A 19777-nucleotide genomic window follows, 5' to 3' on the forward strand; every position below is an offset into this window, starting at 1 on the left:
GCCATGTCTGTGTGCACCTGCAGCCTGCCAGTCACACCTAGGCTTTGAGCAGCGGGGTTATACTGCAGGATTACCCCACCACAGTCCCAGTCACAGATTTTTTTTTTTCCCCTCCTGAAAGGTATGCCCTGTACTGCCCAGCCCTCTCCTGGACAATACAAGCTTATATAAAGTCCATCATTTCATTAATAGAAATGATGTGCACCACACCTTGTTACAACAAATGGAGTTTCCCAAACACTTCAGTTCAAACAAACTGAATGAGATAAAACAACAAAACAGGATTATTAACTACAAAGAGAGAAATTTTAAGTGAATACATGTATTGAGACATAAAAGTCAGAAATAGTTACAAGAAAAATGAAGATAAAACAGAACTTACGCTTAACTTTACACTGAATATTAACATAATTTAAGTTTTTTCTCACCACATGCTCTCAACAGTCTTACTGGCCAAACTTCTTCTGAATGGCTGCTTCCTTTGTTCCCTCTGGTGCAGCGAATTGATGGACAGAGAGAGAGTGGGGAGGCGGGGTGCCTTGGGTTGATTATCTTTTACTTTTTATAATCATCCTCCCCCTTTTGACAAGCATCTCCAGCTGAGGCACTCTGACACCTCCCAGGATGCCAGGTCAGGCCAACAGGTTGATGCCTCCTAGAGGCAATGCGTGCAGGGGCATGTCCCCCCCAAGTTGCTGCTTGGCTTGTAGTGAGTATGCTCAGTAACGTCTGCTGAAACCAGTGCCCTCACTCTGTCCCCCGATTTATTGATAGGTACAGGTAGTCTGATGCCTCCATCCTTCTTAGAAGGGAGTCACCAACCATCATCACCCTCGGTTTCCTCTTGGGAGTGGTGGCCATGATCCTCCCAGCCTTGGAAACTCATGGCTTCTCCTCCTCCCCCAATGGTCTGGGGGAGATTCCTCATCCCTTGTTGCCAGGGCAGCATACCATTTATTTAAATCTCTATGAATAGTAGGTTGGGAGCAGGGCTGGAGCCCTGCCTGCTGCTAGAAGTAACCAGCAGCCAGGTTCCTCCCTGTGAAGGAGCTGTTTCCTCCTTTCCTGGTGATAGTACTGCAGTCCTCTCCAGCCAGTTACTTCCTTCATCGCAGAGATCTTCCTCCTGTGCACACGTGCTCCTCAGCCTAGCCACCTCCTCCTGTGGCTCTCCCATATGCTTCCTGGGAGATTCTACCAGTAGACATCTTTTCACGCTGGATGGTCTTCCCAGCATGGCTTTCTGTGAGGGGGAAATGCAGGTCACAGTCTCTGCAAATCCATACCAAGACCTGGGTAGAGATATCCATGGTTGGGTTCTCTGTCTGGACACAGGTGCAGGTGGAGGAGCCAGAAGCATTGGTGATGCAGCCTTTCCAAGACATGCTGATTTGATTTATCTCCCTCCTACAAGCTCCCTCTCGACTCTTCTGTTGCTGCCCCTGTTGGCTAGCTCCCCTTGGTCACTTAGCATCTGGCAATTAAGCCCTTCTCTCCTAAGTCAGCCTTTCCCCTTGTTAACAAACTGGAATGGTGATCACAAGGATGATCAAAGTTCAAAGGGCAGAACTAGTCATTCAACTAGCACACTCTCTCACAGTCCCCAACAGATAGTCACCAACAGACCACCACTGTAAATTTTAAGCAAACTGAAAAAAAAAAAGACAGGCTTGCCCACTCATGCCAAGAATTAGTGCTCACTCCTCCTTCAGCAGGGGCTCTCCCTCAAAGTCCCCTGTTGTTGTTGTTGTCATAGGACAGTACTGGTATATTAACAGTGTATGTAAACAAATAGTCCCTGTTATGTGATTTTGCTCTAGGTTGAACAGATCTTTTTTCATCCTACAGTTATCTAACTGAATAAGTGCTTTTTAGGCAATACCTCCCTAACTTTGTATGAATTGCTTTGTGCATAGTTTAAACATTGGAGAACCAGCTTCTAATCTCAGGCAGTGCATATTGCCCATGTTTGTTTTGAAAAATCCGTTACTTCATGTGTTGAATATTTTTTAACTATATGGTAGTGAATACTGAACATCTGAGTTTAGCCCAGGGCCCATGATGATGCAGGGAAATATGCAAGGAAGGATTTACTGACTTCCTTTAATGGGGCTAGTTCCCTGTGACATATCAATTAACCCTTTAGAGCCTGATCTAATAGGAATGTATTATTTGTGTTGCCAATCCACCAGAAATGCTTCTTTCCCTGCTTTCAGGTTAATTGTAAAAACATTCCTAGTTAAAATTCTGCGTGAACGCATTTTGAAGCTTGACTTTATATTAAAAATGTACTCAAATGCTGTCCCTCCCCTTCCTCCAGGTGCTTTGCTGTTCTTAATGTTTCCCTTGATGTCACTGTAAAATGAAATGTGACACTTGTTTAGGGAAAGAGGTTGTTTCACCAAGAAAATTGTATGAATGTGTAATAAGCTTTAAGGGATGCATGCATGCATACATATATGTGCATATAATTTATCTAATTTCAGGTGGCAGCCAAATGTTACCAAAAAGGAGGCGCAATTGAGAAGGAAAAACTGGCCTTAGCGCACGATGCTGTACTTAATGTGCAGTCAAAGAAAAGCAGCCCCAAGTAAGTGCTGAAATGTAACTGAATTTATTAGTAGTGTTTCTTGAAAAATATAGGGAACAAAGTGTTCTTGTTGATGGAACTGCTGGTATATCAGACTTGTGAAAAATAATGTAAAATTGAATTGGTTGTGTATATGTGACCTTTTTTGTTTTAAATAGGGAAAAACAGATGGACTATATGTACCTGGCTAAGACCTATTTGGAATGTGGAGAGCCAAAACTATCCCTGAAATGTCTGATTTACACAAAAGAATTTCAGCTTTGTGCAGAACTATGTGAAAAATTAGGCAAGGTACTAAAATCCTCTTCCTGCTCCCCAACCCAATGTTTAACAGAGTCTGTCTTATTATGGGGTTTTTACATCTGTTTAGGTATTTTAAACATCATGGTCCTAGACAGGACACTTTAAAATTTGTATTCTTTACCTCATTTTAGTATTGGTGAGATTAGATAGATGTTCTTCCACCGCATACTGGTAGAGTCATAAGTAAAATACTGTGTTTTTCATGTGGATTGTATGTCCAAGAGCAACATATATCACAGAAGAGAAAAAGGAGGGAAGAGGCAATAGCAGGGACTCTGCATTAATAGATTAGGTTTCTTTACTGTTCCTCACAACGACAAATAGTAATCATTCTTGCTTTGCCTTTGTTGGTGTTTCTAGCTTGGAAACCTTTATCTCCATACAGTCAAGTGGGTGGGGAAAGGAGGAAAAATTATTTTTGTTTGATAGTTGACTAAGACTGAAATTATTTCTCGATATAACTATTCAGGTGATGCTGGCTTCAGCAGTTTATGTGCCAAGTGGACAATTTCTGCCTGAACTGGTCTAACGTGAATAACAATCTATTAATAATGCAGAGTTATACAAATGATTATAATTTTACGATTTAAACCATTTCCTCTGAACTCTATAATCATCCATTTGTTAAAAAAGTGCAGAAACAACTCAAATTGTGTGATGGAATAATGCACCCCAAATATAAACCAGATTGCAACTCCAATATCTCCAGTAATTTAAAAAAAAAATTGTGGTTCAAAATAAGAGTTTTCAAACACACTTAGCATTAGCCTAACTTTGCTCCTATTGCAGTCAATGATAAAATTTCCATTGACTTCTGTAGGAGCAGTTAGGCTGCAGGTTGCCCACCACTGGCCTATCAGGGTAATCTGCAGGCCTTGAGATGTTTCACTGGCGTTGACTGTCCGCAGGCCCGGCTCCCCACAGCTCCCAGTGGCTCCGGTTCGCTGTTCCCAATGGGAACAGGCCAATGGGAGCTGTGGGAAGCGGTGGGCCGCAGGGACGTGCTGGCCGCTGCTTCCTGCAGCTCCCGTTGGCTGGAAATGGCGAACCACAGCCCATGGGAGCTGCGGGGGGCCGTGCCTGCAGACAGTCAACGTCAGCAAAATGTGTCTCAGCCCACAATCAGATTACCCTGAGGGACTGCAGGGTGCCCACCACTGAGTTTGGCCAATGCAGAGCACTTCTGAAAATCCAGTTCTAGTGTGTGTGTGTGTGTGTGTGTGTATGTATGTATGTATGTATATTTTTACCTTAATTTCCAATTTCTTGACTTTAAAATGTTTTTGAATTTTTAAAACAATTCACCATTCTAATGATTATGATTTTAAATTAATACATTTATATTTACAAACATAAATCTACTTTAACAATATTATCTGGATGGGAATGATTATTAATAGAAGGTCATAGGAACTGGCTCCATCCATTTCTCTCTCCCTTGTATGGATAAAAATACCATGGTTTTTCTATTGGAATTCTTCAAATATTTAGAAGACTGCAATATTAATAAGAATTATTACGGTGCAGATAAAAGATGCTGCGTATTTCTATAAAAGAAGCCAGTGCTACCGAGATGCATCCAGATGTTATGAACAAATCCAGGAGTTTGATCTTGCGCTTAAGATGTGTTGCCATGAGGAACTGTATGAGGAAGCAGCCATTTTGGTTGAAAGGTATGTTCGTAAAGAGGATGCCGCAGAGGAAAAAGTATTTTCTTCCTTGAGCTTATTAAAGTAGGTTCTCCACAGATTTTGACAAGGGTTTTAGTTGGTGACATTACTTTTGCATCAAGATTAAATTCATTTGGTTTATGAGAACTCCCACCAGCTTGAACTGTGAGAGAGAACTTGATTTTTTTCCCAGAACTTATTTCACTCCCTTAATGTCAGCCATGTCAAGTCTTCAGTTCTCCATCTGGACTGGTCTCCTCAACTAGATTCCTAAGACAGATATCTCAGAAAGATTCAAGAAAACAACAGATTCATTAACCTTAATTTGGCCCCTTGTGGGTATGCATTATGATAGATTGCTCACAATGGGTATGTCTAAACAGGGATAAAAGATCCTCCACTCTTGCAGGGTCCCAGAATGTGGGCTGCAGCCTGAGCCTGAATTTCTACACAGCAATTTTTCAGCCCCGGAGAGAGCGAGCCCTGTGAGTCCAAGTCAGCTGACCGGGTCAGTTGCAGGTTTCTTATCCCTGTGTAGACATAGCCTTAATGAGAAAATTCAGTGTTTTGTTTTCTCCTCAATGTCTAGGCCTTTTTTACGGCACACAATTCAAACTCTGCTCTGAAGACAGAATTAATTTCTTCATGGGATTTTTTGTGCTGCTCATCTCTCTCTAAACGTCCGAGTGCATCAGAAATATTAAGGAATTTATCTTCACAACATTCCTGTGAGACCAGGAAGTGGTATTTTCCCCATTTTTACAGATGGGAAACTGAGGCACGGAGATTACGATCAAAAGCATCCATTCGTTTTGAGTTCCAAATCTGAGATGATTTGGACCTTTATTTTTCAGAGTATTTATCATTCTGTCGCACTTCATGTGTTCAAAGCCCAACTCCCAAAGACTTCAATTGCTGCTGTGAGTTCTCTTAGCACTTCTGCAAGTCAGACACCAGGGTCTCAAGTCAGGCACCCAGAAAAAAAGGAGCACACAGCTACCACATCTGAAGTTTGGTTTAAGTGACTTGCTAGCATCATGTAGAAACGGTTTAGCTGAGGCAGGGAAAAAATCCAATTCTCCAGGGTAGATTCAACCATAGGATCATCCTTTCTCTTCCTGCAATCTCTTGCGTCATTCACTACACACATTCTAGATTTACAAGATATGAATCGGGGGTCCTAAAGACAACAGCCTCCTTCACTATACAACCCTGATTAATTCCCAGAGCAGGACTGTGCATTTAATGACATAGGGGTCTTGTGGAAAACATAATTTACAGTCATGTTATTGAGTGCCAAATTAAGCTTTCACAGGCAAGCTTAATTCTTGCTTTTCCTTACTTTTAGTGCTTGACTTTGCAATATTGATGACATAATTTTAACATAGGTTTTTGTGTTCAATTTTCTAGGGTTTTTTTTTTAAAGCAAACTGAAAAAACAAATTCTATCATGTGGCATCATATTGATACGACGTAGAAGCTTTGGATCCTCCACACAGACTTCTGTCTGTTGAGCTAACGGAGTAACTGATAGGCATAGGAGATTGTTATCCTCTATAAAGACTAGAGAGAAAGGGAGCACTTTGCTGATGGATTTCACAGATATTTGCTGATAGCAGAGGAATGGTGAGATGTATGAAGGCTCTGGAGGGGAGTATGCTCTACTTGGCACAGACCTTCCTGTCCCATCCCTCTAACCTGTCCTTGTCACAGTCCTGTCTTTTCCCCACCCCTGCCTGTCGTCATGGTCACATTCTTTTCATCAAGCCATGCCCAATCGCCTTCTCATCCCGGTCCCCATCTCCTTGCCAAGCAACTTCTAGTCTCTCCCCTTCATATTACCAGTCCCAGCTTCCCACAACTCCTCGTCTCCTTGCCGATCCAGTTCCCCTCATCCAGTCTGTCTCTCTCCACCACCTTGGCTTCTACTTACCCATCTCCACTGGCTCCCACTCCCAAACTCTCTCTCTGGTCTCCTTCTTATTTCAGATCCCACCTCTTTCCCCAGCTCCTCAACAGATCTGACTCCTCTTCACCTCTCCTCACCCCACTGGTTCTCATTCCCAGTCTGTTTCCTCAGCCAGTCCCAGTGTTCTCCCTCACTCCCCCGGGCTCCTTATTTGATCAGTCTTTCCTCACCCCTACCCCACACACACCTGCTGGCTCAGAGTCCTTTTTTTTTTTTTTTTTTTACCATTTCTCTTCCCAGCTCCCAGTCTCTTTGTCCAACCTGTCACAGCCCCACCTCCCAACCCCTAGATTAGGCTCTCCCCTTTACCAGGGACCTTGTCCCTACCACCCACTCCTCGGCAGGTCCAGTTCTTATTCCCTGTGCATCTGAGTAAGGCAGTTTTCTCTTCCATGTTGCCTGAGCCGAGCAGGAGGAGTTATTGAGAGCTCAGGGAAGATGGGTTATCTGCTGTCAGTTTAGGTGCCCTGGCCCAAGCTGACAGAGCCGAGGGCTGCAATTGCAGGGGGAGTCCTGCTCAGCCCTGGGCAGGAGAATGCCCAATGCGGATAGAATCTTTGGGGAATTTAGCAGCTAAACTTGATGAAATCCTCTATGCATGTCTGAACTGCGATTTTTCATAACTTGGTTTATAACTTTTCACAACAGGTTCATATCTTGGCCAAATTTAACGGATTTTCACAGGGACAGCAAAAGGCTCATCCCCTACCAAATTTTAAGTCACTGCTCAAAAATACGGTGGGGCTCAGTTCCCTCTAAGCTGCATGGCTGCACAGTGGGCTATCAAGGGCCATGCAGGTAGGGAGAACCGGAGCTGCTGTGGCCGCGGAGAGTCAACCCGCCCAGCCAGAGCTGCCGTTCCAGGGAGAGGCCTCCTTCCCCTGGCCTGGGCCAGCTGTAGCTGCTGCAGCTGGGGAGAGGCACCCCTATCTCGGCCTGACCCAGCCCAGATCTGCCAGAGCTGCCATGGCTTAGGAGAGGTGCCTCTCCCCCAGCCTCAAGCTGCTGCGGTGAGAGAGGACTGGGGGGAGTCCTCTAGGCCAGCTTGCACCCAGAGCCTTCACCTCCACCTGCACCCAACCCTATGCCCCAGTTTGAGCCCCTTCCTGTACCCCGAACCTCTCATTCCCAGCCCCACCTGAGAGCCTTCACCTCCAGCCAGAGCCCTCATCCACCCCAGACCTGAGCTTCCTCCCACATTCTGAACCCCTTGGTCCCACCCCCGCCACATATCATCTCCATATTGGTGCACGTAACAAAATTAATTCCGCACATGGATGTAAAAAATTAAAGGAAACACCGATGGTGGGGACACTAGACCTTTTAAAAAAAAAAAAAAAAAGTTTTTCGGGATGTTTTAGCATGGACAAAACATATTTTTCCTCAGCTTTGCTCTTGGAAATGATTAAACCTTTTTGGCTGAAATTGTCAAATAAAATTCAACCTGAATCAGATACCCAGCATGAAAAATTTCAGCCCAAATGATTAAAGTTTGGCAGAATTATGAGCAACTGAAAACGGAGTCTTACGATGGGAAGTATTGGGCAACCTTCATGGATACATAGATAGCAAGGCCAGAAGGTACTATTGAGATTACTTAGTCTGACCTCCTATATAACACAGGCCATAGAACTCCCCCAAAATAGTTATTAGAGCATATCTTTTAGAAAAAATCCCATCTAAAACGTGCTAGTGATGGACCTTAATAATAGGCTGTGCTGCCAGCCCCACCTAGAACCATAGGGATAGAAGGGACCTCAAGGATCATCAAGTTTAGCCCCCTATCAAGATGCAGGATTTGTTGTCTAAACCATCCAAGATGGCTATCCAGCCTCCTTTTGAAATCCTCCAGTGAAGGAGCTTCCACAGTTTAATTCAACAATTTAAAACTTCACAGTAAAGTATATATGTTCCTCCAACAGCATAGTAAATGTTCATATTCTGTATGACACAGCATGAAATCTTGTTATATAATGTGGTGATTTGGAAAATAACTCTTATTACCACTGTACTTGGGAAGTTTTCTTGTTGTTGTTGTTGTTTTTTTTAAAGAATAGCATCTACCAAATGTATAGAAATAGTTTGATTCAAAATTGGAATTCTTAAAATTATTTTTAACATCTGATGCTTTATTTGAAATCAACCTTGCAAAATCATTTATGCAAATTTACCATCCCAGGCACAAAATCTACTCCTTCACTCTTACCAATAAAAAAATGATAATGAAAAGCTAATGATGACTTACTCACCTGACAAAAAAACATTACTTTGCCCTTGGTGAGTGGGCTTGAGAAGACAACTGCAAGATTGAAGTTTGGCTATGAAACAAGTTTATTAATTTATTGACATTATATAACAATAATTGACCACTAGCTGAATGTCAGAACTAATGTTGAAAAAGGTACCTTGATCTGCCACTCAGAAGCAACAAATGGGAGAAAGATTTATGTACCGTACTATGGCGCACATGTATTCTGTTTAATCATAAGGTGATCAGTGATTGATGTAAGTTTTTGTTTGGATTTACCAAGTTTGACCCCTGAAGAATATTTGATAATATGAGGGTCTTAGTCTCAAAATTCCACTGTTCATGTAGCAGATTCATAATTATCATATGTATCTTAATAGGAGTTCATACCGCTGTGTTTTGAATGATTTTAATCTCACTTTCATCATCATTTTAAAGTAATATGTAGCAAGACCCACTGACATTCTGAACTTCTAATCTGATTCCTGATTGAAATTTTAGTGGTCTTAATTCAGACAGCTTTAAATTGTAATGAAATGATTTGTAGATCTTTTAAAGTACTGTGATAATTTTTCATATCTCTGAGACCTCTCATCATTATGCACAATATTTGAAGTGCCCCTGGAGAGGACCTGACTGGCACAGAGTTATTACCTTGCTCGACATTGTGTGATCTTTTAAAAAATGCTAGATTGTCTGTCTCTTTTATTTATATATGGTAGTAACATGCCATTGATGTATCTTTATTCCAGATATGAAGAGATACTAAGGACGAAAAGACAACCAGTTTCCAAACTCTCATACTCTGCAAACCAGTTTTATTTGGAAGCGGCTGCAAAATACTTGCGTGAAAACAAAACCAAGGAAATGATGGCAGCCCTCTCCAGACTTGACACCGAGGACCAGCTTGTATTCTTGAAATCACGCAAATGCTTGGCCCAAGCAGCAGACTTGTTGAGGAGGGAGGGTCGAGAGGAAGAGGCTGCTATGCTGATGAAACAGCATGGGTTTGCATTGGAAGCAGCCAAGCTCACTACCAAAAAGGAATTTCGAGCATCGTGTCTGCTTGCTGCAGTCCGTTTCAGCATAACTGGCTGTTCCGAATTGGAAAACAGAGACACCATCCTGGAAGAAGCCTTAGAGCTTTGTAAGCAAACAAATCAAAAATCCAGCATTGCTGAGGCAACTTTTCTGCAGGGAGTTCTAAAGAAAGATTTTAGAAAGCTTGAAGAGGCCTTCTACAAGTTCTTGCCTTTGAATCATTGTGCTGGTGTGGTGGAAGCTCTCTTTGAATCAACCCACTGTGAACCAAAAAGCCAGGGCATCTTTTTTCTGGCACCTTGTGGTTTAGAGGCCCTTCTAAATCTGTTCAGAGCTCTCCAAAAAGCAACCACCAATGCTCAGAAAGAAATGGTCAAGTCATGTTTTGATTATTTTGGGATTTTGCCAATAGATGGCAATGTTTGCCAGGTGTCTCAAAATGAAGCTGGACATATTCTTCAGTTCTTGCCAGATAATCCTATTCTGAAAGAGAAGAAAACTAAAGATCACTTCTTTGTAGGCATGGAAGAGATAAAGTCTGCACTGAATAAGCACTTCTTAAGCAGGCTGTGTTCAATTACAGGCAGTATAATTGAGCAGAGTTACCCTGATATTTGCATGAAGTTCATTGCTGGCTTGAAGTGTGAGGATAAAACCTGCAAAGATTTCCATAGACCTTTGTTACGTCATGAGGCAAAGTCTATACTTCAGTGTAAAATGCATCTGGCAGCAATAAATGGACTGTTGTTACAGGCCAAGAGAGTATTCCCAAAAGAGCTGTTGCATGAATTTAATGACATTGATGAAATTTTGACTGCGGATAAATATATATTCTGCAAATCCCTTTTAGATTTTGTTTTCCCAAAACATTTCCATCTGAGAGTGGTGTCTGAAAACCCAAAGGCATGCAAAGATATCTTGGGACTCCATCAGTTTTCTAAATCCTGTAGGATGGTGTTGAAGGAGTACATCATATTTCAGTTTAAAAGTGAAAATGCCATAAACAGAAGAGAATCAACCGACTTGTGGCTCAGGGCAATGCAAGTTTTCATCTTGTCTTCCAGTTATCCTGAAGAATTTGAGAAGCTCCTTGCTAAGGAGGAAGATGATTATAACAAAGAACTGAAGTTATTAGAAGCTAAAAAATGTGAAAAGAAGGAAAGAGTCAGAGGAGGAAGACCCAAGGGGGTAGATGGCAGATATGGCATGTTGATACCTGATAAGTATTCTGGAAATGCAGAAAACACACACTTGTGTTTCATTCGACTTCTTGAAAATTCGCTAGAGCGGCTCTATGTTTACAGAAACCCAGAAGACTGTAAATGGATGTTTTTCCGTTTTATGAATGTCCTGGTTAAGAAATGCATTGAACCTCTGATTCCTAGTATAGGAAATACAGTGATGTTGCTGGAATTCCAGTATATTCTCTGTTGTGCTGTGCTGATGCGCCTCTGCAAGAACATTACCCTGTGTCTTCCGAAAAGTTACATCGCTCTCTTTCATTACTGGGAGTTCTTGTTCAGAAAAAAAGACCAGAAGAAAGAGATTAGAGACATGTTTTCCATTATACAGGAGTACAAACCAAAGGACACAAATGAGGCTGTGAAGGAGTTCAAATTTCATCTCCTTTATGTTGCAAAAGTTTTGTGCGGCGCTAAAAACAGTAATTTCAATGTTCTTCTTGATGCTTTCGGGGATCCTGATTGTATTACGTCAGGGGAAGCAGAGCGTACAATGGTGCTATGCTTAGTGATGTTAGTGAATTCTGATCAAGTGCTTAGTCCTAGGTGTAAATCCCTTTTACATGAACACTTTCCTGAAATCAAGTCAAAGTTGATAAATATGAAAAAAGATTGTCCATCCAAAGTGCCTGAAAGATTGGTTAAGATTGTGGAACACGTGAATGACGCTGTAGATATGAGGAAAATAGCAGAAAGCCTGCAGGAGCTGCTGATTGAACGAGATGAGGAGTACTTAGCTGACTGCCACTGGAAGTGGGACACTACGTATGCCAAAGGAGCAAGTATACGGGGCATCTTTTATGAGCAAGTAAACCTAGACAGATTTGAATCGTATTTGGATCCTTTGGAATATTTTGAGGAGCCAGAAACGGAACTCGAAAGGGATCTCTATGTAGAAGAGAGAGAGGATCCCCTAAGAGCCATAGCATCCATAAAGCAGCAGAAACAACAGCAGAAAGCTCATGCTAAGCGGAAATTGTGGCGTTTGTTTCTTTTAGCCTATTATTGCATAAAATGGAGGAGGAACTCGTGTTCAAAAACAGATCCCATTGGGAGGGAAATGAAAGAATTGGTATCAGGAATCTTTAAAAAAGCAGATATCGACCGAACACAATGTGACCTCTGTGGAGTCAAATTTATTCAGGGTCCTGAAAACTACTTTATCCAGAAAGAAGACTTTGAGAGAGAAACTTCTGAAGCTGTGACACCAACAGAGACTGATCCAGGAGAAAAGGAGAACATAGAAAGGAGTGAAACTGTTGTGGCGAGTGAGACTTATGTAAAGCACAGACACCTGGATGAGCACAGAAATAAATACACTGCCTACCAGAATTATTTTGAATTTTTCAAAAGAAATGTGGATCCAAAATTACGTGAAGGGTTGGATGTAGTGGACACAATTGAACAAAATACCTGGATCACAAGTCACTTGATATTTAAAGAACATTCCAATGTGGTGCAAAGAAAAATTCAAGAGAACATAAAGAAGATTTCTGATATAGTAGAGGACATCTATAAGAGAAAGGCTTGGGCTGATGGTAAGACTTCTTTTTGTTGTGTTGCCTATGATGCCATGTCATCATTGCTTGTAGGTCTCGTATTTTAGGTTCCTCCAACACTTAAATGATGTGACACACAACTGAGGAAAATGTGTTGTTGAACAATATGAGCTATGTATGGGAGTCTGTACATATTTTTGTGCAGCAGTAATATAGGCCCTGATTTCTCCTTTTACTTATTTTGATTTTCAGTGGAAGTACTCCTGATTTTATTCTAGTGCAAGTGAATGGAGAATCAGGTTCATATTTTTAAAGTCTGCTTGTAAAGAAAGATCTACACTGCCTCTCAGTTTTTGCCAAATGAAATGAGTTAAAATTAAGGATGCTATTGACATTCATATTTTATTTATTTAAATTTTATATTTAATGAACACAATCAGCACATAAAATGAGTCGTCTAATAGGGTCTCAAGTTCAGCTCTTTGTTAAAGTCTTTTTTAGTATTTTAGATACATGATCAGGTGCTGCTGTCATGCTTCTGTGGCAGTTTCTAACTTGTCTGAAGCGTACTCCTACAAACACCTCTAAGGTTATGTCTATACTGAGAAGTTTTAGGAATTCTTCAGCTCTTGGTATAGCAGCTCCACAGTGCTAGCAAGATGGGAGCACTGGTGTTAGGGTAGTGTCGAGGTTAGACTGTGCATTGAGTAAGAATACCTGCAGTTAGTCTACACTTGCACCCCCAAAGTGCTAGCTACACTGATGCTAGACCAATGTTTGGAGCATTACTAAAGATCCTCAGTATGGACAAGGCAAAAAAGCAATGCTAACAGTGACTGAACAGGAGTTGCATTAAGTTTTATATCTTAGGAAATAAATATGTTACAAATATTATTTCATATTTGTTTACCATATATTTGATGTTTTGTACTGTCTCTGGCAAAGAAAAAAATAGTAATGAGTGAGTGGATGATCTAGGAACAGAATAGAATGGACTAACTGCTCCTAGGAAAAAACTAGCACCTTAAACCAAAACCATGCCATTAACTTTAGATCAGCCTTCAAAAGTGTCATGACAGTTCATCAACCATGGCATAACATCCACTTGTCTAAGGTGACTTATAATGAAAAAACAAACGATATTTCACTCACCCATCAAAAAAACGCTATTTGCTGTGATGAATAGAATTTTGCAAGGCTGTCATAAGCCTGTTTTCACCAGTGTGTTAATAAGTCTTATGTTACTCCTCTCACAGGAATGTTATACGATTTGGAAAATTTCTATATACAGGCTGTAGTAAGAGGCCCTGAAACATAAACCCTTGGATTAGAGGCCTGGTCTGAGGCCTAAAGCCTGAACCAAAGTACTTCCAGGCATTGCTAAGCAAAGCTGGGCTGTGAGCCAGAGGCAGGTCCTAATGGCAGAACTTGGCAAGAAAAGGGCTCCTAGAAAGCACGCGCTAATGATATAAGTAGTAATAAGAGGAACGTGTGGCAAGATGGCACCTGGACATCCCAATACGAGGACACTTCACAGAGATAACAAGGAACAGCCAGGTGCATCCCTAAGACGGGGTCAAAAGGACAGCATGATGGACAGATCTGTTTGTTTGAACCAACATGATCAAAGGGGGAGTCAAGGGGCTGTACCACGATACGTCAGTAGGGATGAGTAATCTGTCCTGCAACTGTGTAAAAATAGGTCCCGGAGCGCATATCTTTGTCCAGCCTAGGGGGCAGTGGAGTGTCCCGCTACTGACTGAGCTGAGTCCATTGCCAGGGGACACACATTCGTAGTATGTCCTGTAGAGTCTATAGGGAACTATTGCTGTGCTTCGTTTGGCAATAAACCTGGCCGGGTGCCTTCGTACCTTACTAGAGTCTGTGGTCTTTGGGGGTTCTCTTGGGTTATGCGGTGTCAGCTCTCTGCGCAGAGCTGGGGCAGCATACAGGGGGAACACGCACGCAGCCAACAGTTATCATCATCGAACCAGAGCAGAGCACTTCACCAGTAGCTACCGACAACACATACAAAGATGTAAAGTGCATAAAGTCAGTTTATTACACATGCTGTGGGCTTGCCTCTCTGTCACCTTACATTGGAGAGAGTTGCTGATTTTTTTTATCTAGAACAAACCATACTCAAATTTCACTGAGTTTTTTTACACTTACTAGATAATAAAATAAACAAATATAAAATAAAATTAATATGCACAATCTTCACAGTAGCAGAGAGATGTATTGCTATGTGCACTAGAAATACAAACGTCTCTCATTGCTGCAGATTTTGGCTGACCGATGTCAAAACATTTTTCCCCTGTGGGAAAGCATCATACAGAACCAGAGAAAAGCTGAAGATTTCACTTTAATTTGGGAGTCCTTTATTTCAAGTCTTGGTTAGTTAATGGACCCTGACATGTTTTGACTTCTGTTTTTAACATAATTAAGTAGTAGGCCACATCGTCAGCTAGTGTAAGTAAGCATAGCTCCACTGAAGTCAACACAGGTTTGCTACTGTTCCCAAAGAAACAGCTGTCATCGGTTATTTGTCTAAAGTCATCTGCCAACTAGAGTACTTCTGTTCAGTGAAAAATCCTGATTATTATTATAATACTAATTATTCACATACCTAATTGTTAATGCTAGATTTAGCTGCAAGATCTCAGTACCTGTTGTCTTTGTTTTTCTATCCTAGAGGAAACTTTACAAACAAGTTTATATTTTGCATCTGAAGTTTTTGTTTTTTTTTTCTTTGAAAGTGTTTTTGTTAAGTCTGTAATATTACAGTTCATTAAACAAGTGCAACAATACATTTGTAGTGTATTGTGCCTGAACCTGTAGAGTTTTAGGGGATTGAGGAGGGAATTCAAGGAATCCTTCTCGTTTGCACCCTGCGCAGAGCTGGCCATAATGTTGATGGGGAGTTCAGGCTGTACATGGCCTTTCTAAAAGGGACAGGGGGAGGGTGTGGCTGTGACCCTCCCCCTCTGTCTGGAAGACTTGATTGATGCAGAGAGGAGTGCATGCTCTATCCTCTTCCATGGTGGTATCTCTCCTCTACAGCATGCACTTCCGGAAGTTCCCAGAAAGAATTCTTCTTTATTTAGACAAAATCCTTCCTAGAGTTTTCAGTGCAACATAGCCCTATAACACCTTTCCTTTAGTCACTATCCACCTCTCCAAGTCACTATCCAGCCCTCAGATAATAAGCATGATCTTTTAACAATTTATGTATTTCAGCTGAAGAAATAATGGCCAAGCCTGTTAGCAATTTATCCGTTAATCTTGGTGATGCTCATAAGTGGCTGAAGAACACTGAGTCACATATGGTAAAGGAGGAAGGTATGTCATCAAATTATGCAAGTCTCCATATCCACAGAAATTTGTGGTTATATTTTAATTTGAAGATACTCACCTTCTAGGTTTTATCAAGGCCATGACCATTATTGCATAGCCAAAGAGGACTGAGTAGGCTGTGTATGCAGGTAGTGGTGGGTCAGATGCACTGTTCAGAATATAACAAATAACTGTGAAAAAGAAGGGAAATGGAACCTTCTTCACCAAAGACTAGGAGATTTGTTTCTCAGAACTTTACAGCATCGGTATGTTTTTTGGACTGATATCTGTAAAACCCCAAGTTCTTAGGTCCGTGGTTTCTAATAGGAGTGATTAACCTTTTTTTTTTTTTTTACATGTTCTGTTTTCATCTGGGTACAGGACAGAAGAAAGACAAGTCAAAGGAAAACAAAAAGATCCCTACATGTAAAATATTCTTTCTATAAGACATCATGATTTGCATATGTACCTTAATCCATCACAACACTTAAGCATAAGCTTAACGTTAATCATGGAAGTAGTTCTACTAACTTCCTTGGGAGTACTTTGGTGCTTAAAATTAAGCATGTACCTAAGTGTTGGATTAGGGCAATAATAATTTATGTTGAGAAAGAAGGCAATATCCAGTAATAAAGCTTCCTGAATCTCATGTTTTTCTAATCTGAAGCTGTGGTTTTAGACCATTGATTTTGATCACAATTGCATATCATGTTATCCTCTGACAATACAAAGAAAGAGATAATTAAAACATAGTATGAGTGAGCTCTTAGTTCTATAAACAGCATTAAAGCCTTACTCCTGCTCTCTTTTGAAGTCAATGGGGAAATGCTTACTGACTCCAGGGGTAGCAGAATCGGGTCCTGAATTCCACCATTAGCAGGAGGAATCCAAGGGAGAAATAAGTACTTTGACACACAGATTAGCCATTAAGACATGCTCTTCTGTTCACATAAAAACTTTATTAAAAAGAAGTCATGATCAGTAATAAAATTAAGTCTTCAGTGCAAGAGGTATAGCAAAGCAACAGAGACTGTAATGTTCATACAAAAAAAATGACTTGTGACTGGTTCATTGGTTGAAACTAATGAGTCTACTCAAGAAAGGTGATTATTTTAACACTTAGGTTACGATGCTTTTGTTCTTAATTTTGCTATCATAAAATGTAAATATGCAAGAGGAATCTGTTAAGAAACTATTGCTGCTAGGATAGTTTTCACAGAAACTGCCTCCCCCTCCATATTTAGCTTTAATAGTGGTATTTCATTAGACTTGATTTTATTTATTTGGTTGTAAATTTTTTTTATTATAAGATTGGTTCACCAATTCATCCTTATTCAGCAACACACATTAGTACATGCTTATGTCTTATTGAAGTCAGCTGGTCTTAAGCACCAGTTCCGTACCACCTTGTGCTTAAGTGCTTTGTTGAATTGGGGCCTGAATAGGAAATGGCCATAGTGTGTTTTTTTTTTTTTGTCATGCCTTTAGGAAAAGAAAGTTTCAATCTTATATCCTTTTGAACAATTTGTTTTTTTTAAATAGGTTTTGCAGATGATAAAGACTTTGAAAATGAAGGAGAGGATGAAATGGCAGCCTTTGAAGAACTATTCCCTAAGAAGTCTTCAAGAAAAAAGGGAAAACGTAGAAAATAATAATTTGAAAAGTATGCAGTTGGCTTTCCACCCTGAACCACTGTAATTTAGGAATAAAATTGTTAAAGGCTTTAAAAGATAAAATATAATGGGATAGGGACAGCAAGGGGGAAAATGTGAAAAATACCAGCAAAGATTTTTACTTGTGATTGTTTTTAATCCTTTGTGGGGGAACAGTGACCTATCTGCTTGTAGTTATTTTATAAATTTATGTATTGTTTTAAAAATTAAACTGCGACAGGACAAACTTCAGGCAGAACCAAATGGGCAACTCAAAAGTGACAAACGCCAGCATGTAACTTAGGTCATGTCTACACTAGCAAGCTTACAGTGGCACCGATGCAACTGTAAAATCGCTCATGTAGCTGCTCTATGCTGATGGGCGAGAGCTCTCCTGTCAGCATAATTAAACCACTGCCAATGAGCAGCAGTAGCTATGTTGGTGGGAGAGTATCTCTCACCGACATACAGCTGTCTGTACTGGCGTTTCTGTCAGTGTAACTTGCGTTGCTCAGAGGGGTGGGTTTTTTTACATTCCTGAACGACATAAATTAAACCGACAAAAGTGCTAGTGTAGACATAGCCTTACAAATTTGAAATGAGCCAGTGGAAAGAATAGCACTTTTCTGCCTCTACTCCAGGGGTGTTTCCCCACCTATTCCTTTTCCTGCTTTTAATTTGCATCCTTGCCATCCTGCTGAGCTGGAACACTCATGGGGAGGAAGATTATTTCTGATTTCCCCCCCCTCCCCACCCCCCAGAAGATTTTAATATCTTTTTTTGGACTGTCAAAGACCATTTGTCCCTGGAGGACATGGTTTCAAATAGCCATTGTGAACTAGCCAGCCACTGAGTGCTCCCATGTTTGGAGGAACTTATCTTCTTGGGGAAACTTGCAATATCTCTTCTATTAATTCCAGAGTCGGGAATGGTAAGTACAGAGAGTTCTAAACACATTTGTGTGTGTGCTATCACCATTGTATACATCTCTAGTTAGATATGGACAAGAAGTCTTTTTTTCTATTTGTTCTTGGTTTGATTATGCTCTGTACATATCAAAAACATATGATGATTCTTTAAAGTTAAAGATTGTTTATACATTTTACTTATTTTATAGGTTTGACTTGCCAAAAAAAAAATCTTTACATGTAGTACATTTTATAAAGCCAACAAGATTGATGTTATAGCCTGATGTTGTCTCATTTTTTTTAAATTGCTGTGCAAGGGCCATATAGGACTGCTCACATGCAAAAGAGCTGCGAAATTTGGGCTGACATGCAGAATGTGTAGTGGTGCTCACCACCACTGGAGTTTCTGGCAGGTCACATCTCCATTATATTTTTAGGATGTTTTTGTATTTTTAATGAATGTGTTACTATGTGTCTGAGATATTTAGTTTTGAAAAGGTAGTTATTTTGTTTTCATATATCAAATTGTTTTAGTAGTTACCAAACCCGTCAAGAGAAATTTGGGGCCCTGATGCATTCATGAACCCTCTCCCATTTCACTTTGTTTACAGAGACATTAGAGTTTTTTGCGGGGTGGGCACTGACCTTGCGGGCCCTGGTACAGTTGTCCCTCTATTTTTTCCCATCACCCACCTTAGTAGCTACCTACGCATTTTCCTCTGGGCCCCTGGTCCCATTGTTTTGGAAATTGGATGCATTGCATTGCTAAAATGAAAACATCAGTGTGGACCTGTACAATATGGGAAGCAATAATAGCCATCTGTCAAGTACCAACCACCCATCCATCACAAGAAGAAAAATTTATTATCCAATGGCATTTTCAACGTGCTCTATGAAATGAGTGGATCGGTCTCATTTTGATTTTTCCCAGGTGGTGTCTACATCCCATCAGACACTATCACAGTTGGCAACTTGGGCCATGAAAACTTGCTCTGTTCTAAGCATGGTACATCCAGGTGAAGGTGCCGTAGCGGTGGAGTTGGGAGAAAATCTGTCATTGCCCATACCCTGTGTGCTCTTTCTTTAGCTTCCAGGGCTGTAAATCTGGTTAGTGCAAGTGCACAGCTAGTAACCAAAAGGTGTTTTTTGTTTTCTTCTTAGTTCCCCCATCCCTGCCAAACAAACAGGAATATTAACATTTTAAAGCTTATATTCCTGTAACATTAAAGTCAAGTGTTTTAAGTACTCTTGAGTCAAAGAATAAAAAAGGTAAAATGCTCAGTAAATTCTCACCCTTTCTTGGCTATTTTGCACATACTG

The 19777-nt window shown here is 40.8% G+C and overlaps 1 protein-coding gene across 8 annotated transcripts in view; it reads left to right on the forward strand.

Moving 5' to 3' along the window:
* The window catches only part of TRANK1 (tetratricopeptide repeat and ankyrin repeat containing 1), a 114768-nt gene extending 96035 nt beyond the window's left edge, over positions 1-18733 (forward strand). For 7 of the 8 annotated variants that reach the window (XM_043508803.1, XM_038388693.2, XM_043508804.1 and 4 more), the window contains 6 exons: positions 2487-2590; positions 2749-2881; positions 4421-4566; positions 9533-12600; positions 15802-15903; positions 17440-18733. In XM_043508803.1, coding sequence (XP_043364738.1) covers positions 2487-2590; positions 2749-2881; positions 4421-4566; positions 9533-12600; positions 15802-15903; positions 17440-17549 — 3663 coding nt within the window. In that variant the 3' untranslated portion in view covers positions 17550-18733. Of the gene's footprint in view, positions 1-2486; positions 2591-2748; positions 2882-4420; positions 4567-9532; positions 12601-15801; positions 15904-16278; positions 17404-17439 lie in introns of those variants that run through there. The other variant, XM_043508801.1, reaches the window with a different exon arrangement.
* Positions 18734-19777: the final 1044 nt, after the last annotated feature.

The sequence above is a fragment of the Dermochelys coriacea genome, chromosome 2, assembly GCF_009764565.3.
Source record: "Dermochelys coriacea isolate rDerCor1 chromosome 2, rDerCor1.pri.v4, whole genome shotgun sequence".
Taxonomy (NCBI): domain Eukaryota; kingdom Metazoa; phylum Chordata; order Testudines; family Dermochelyidae; genus Dermochelys; species Dermochelys coriacea.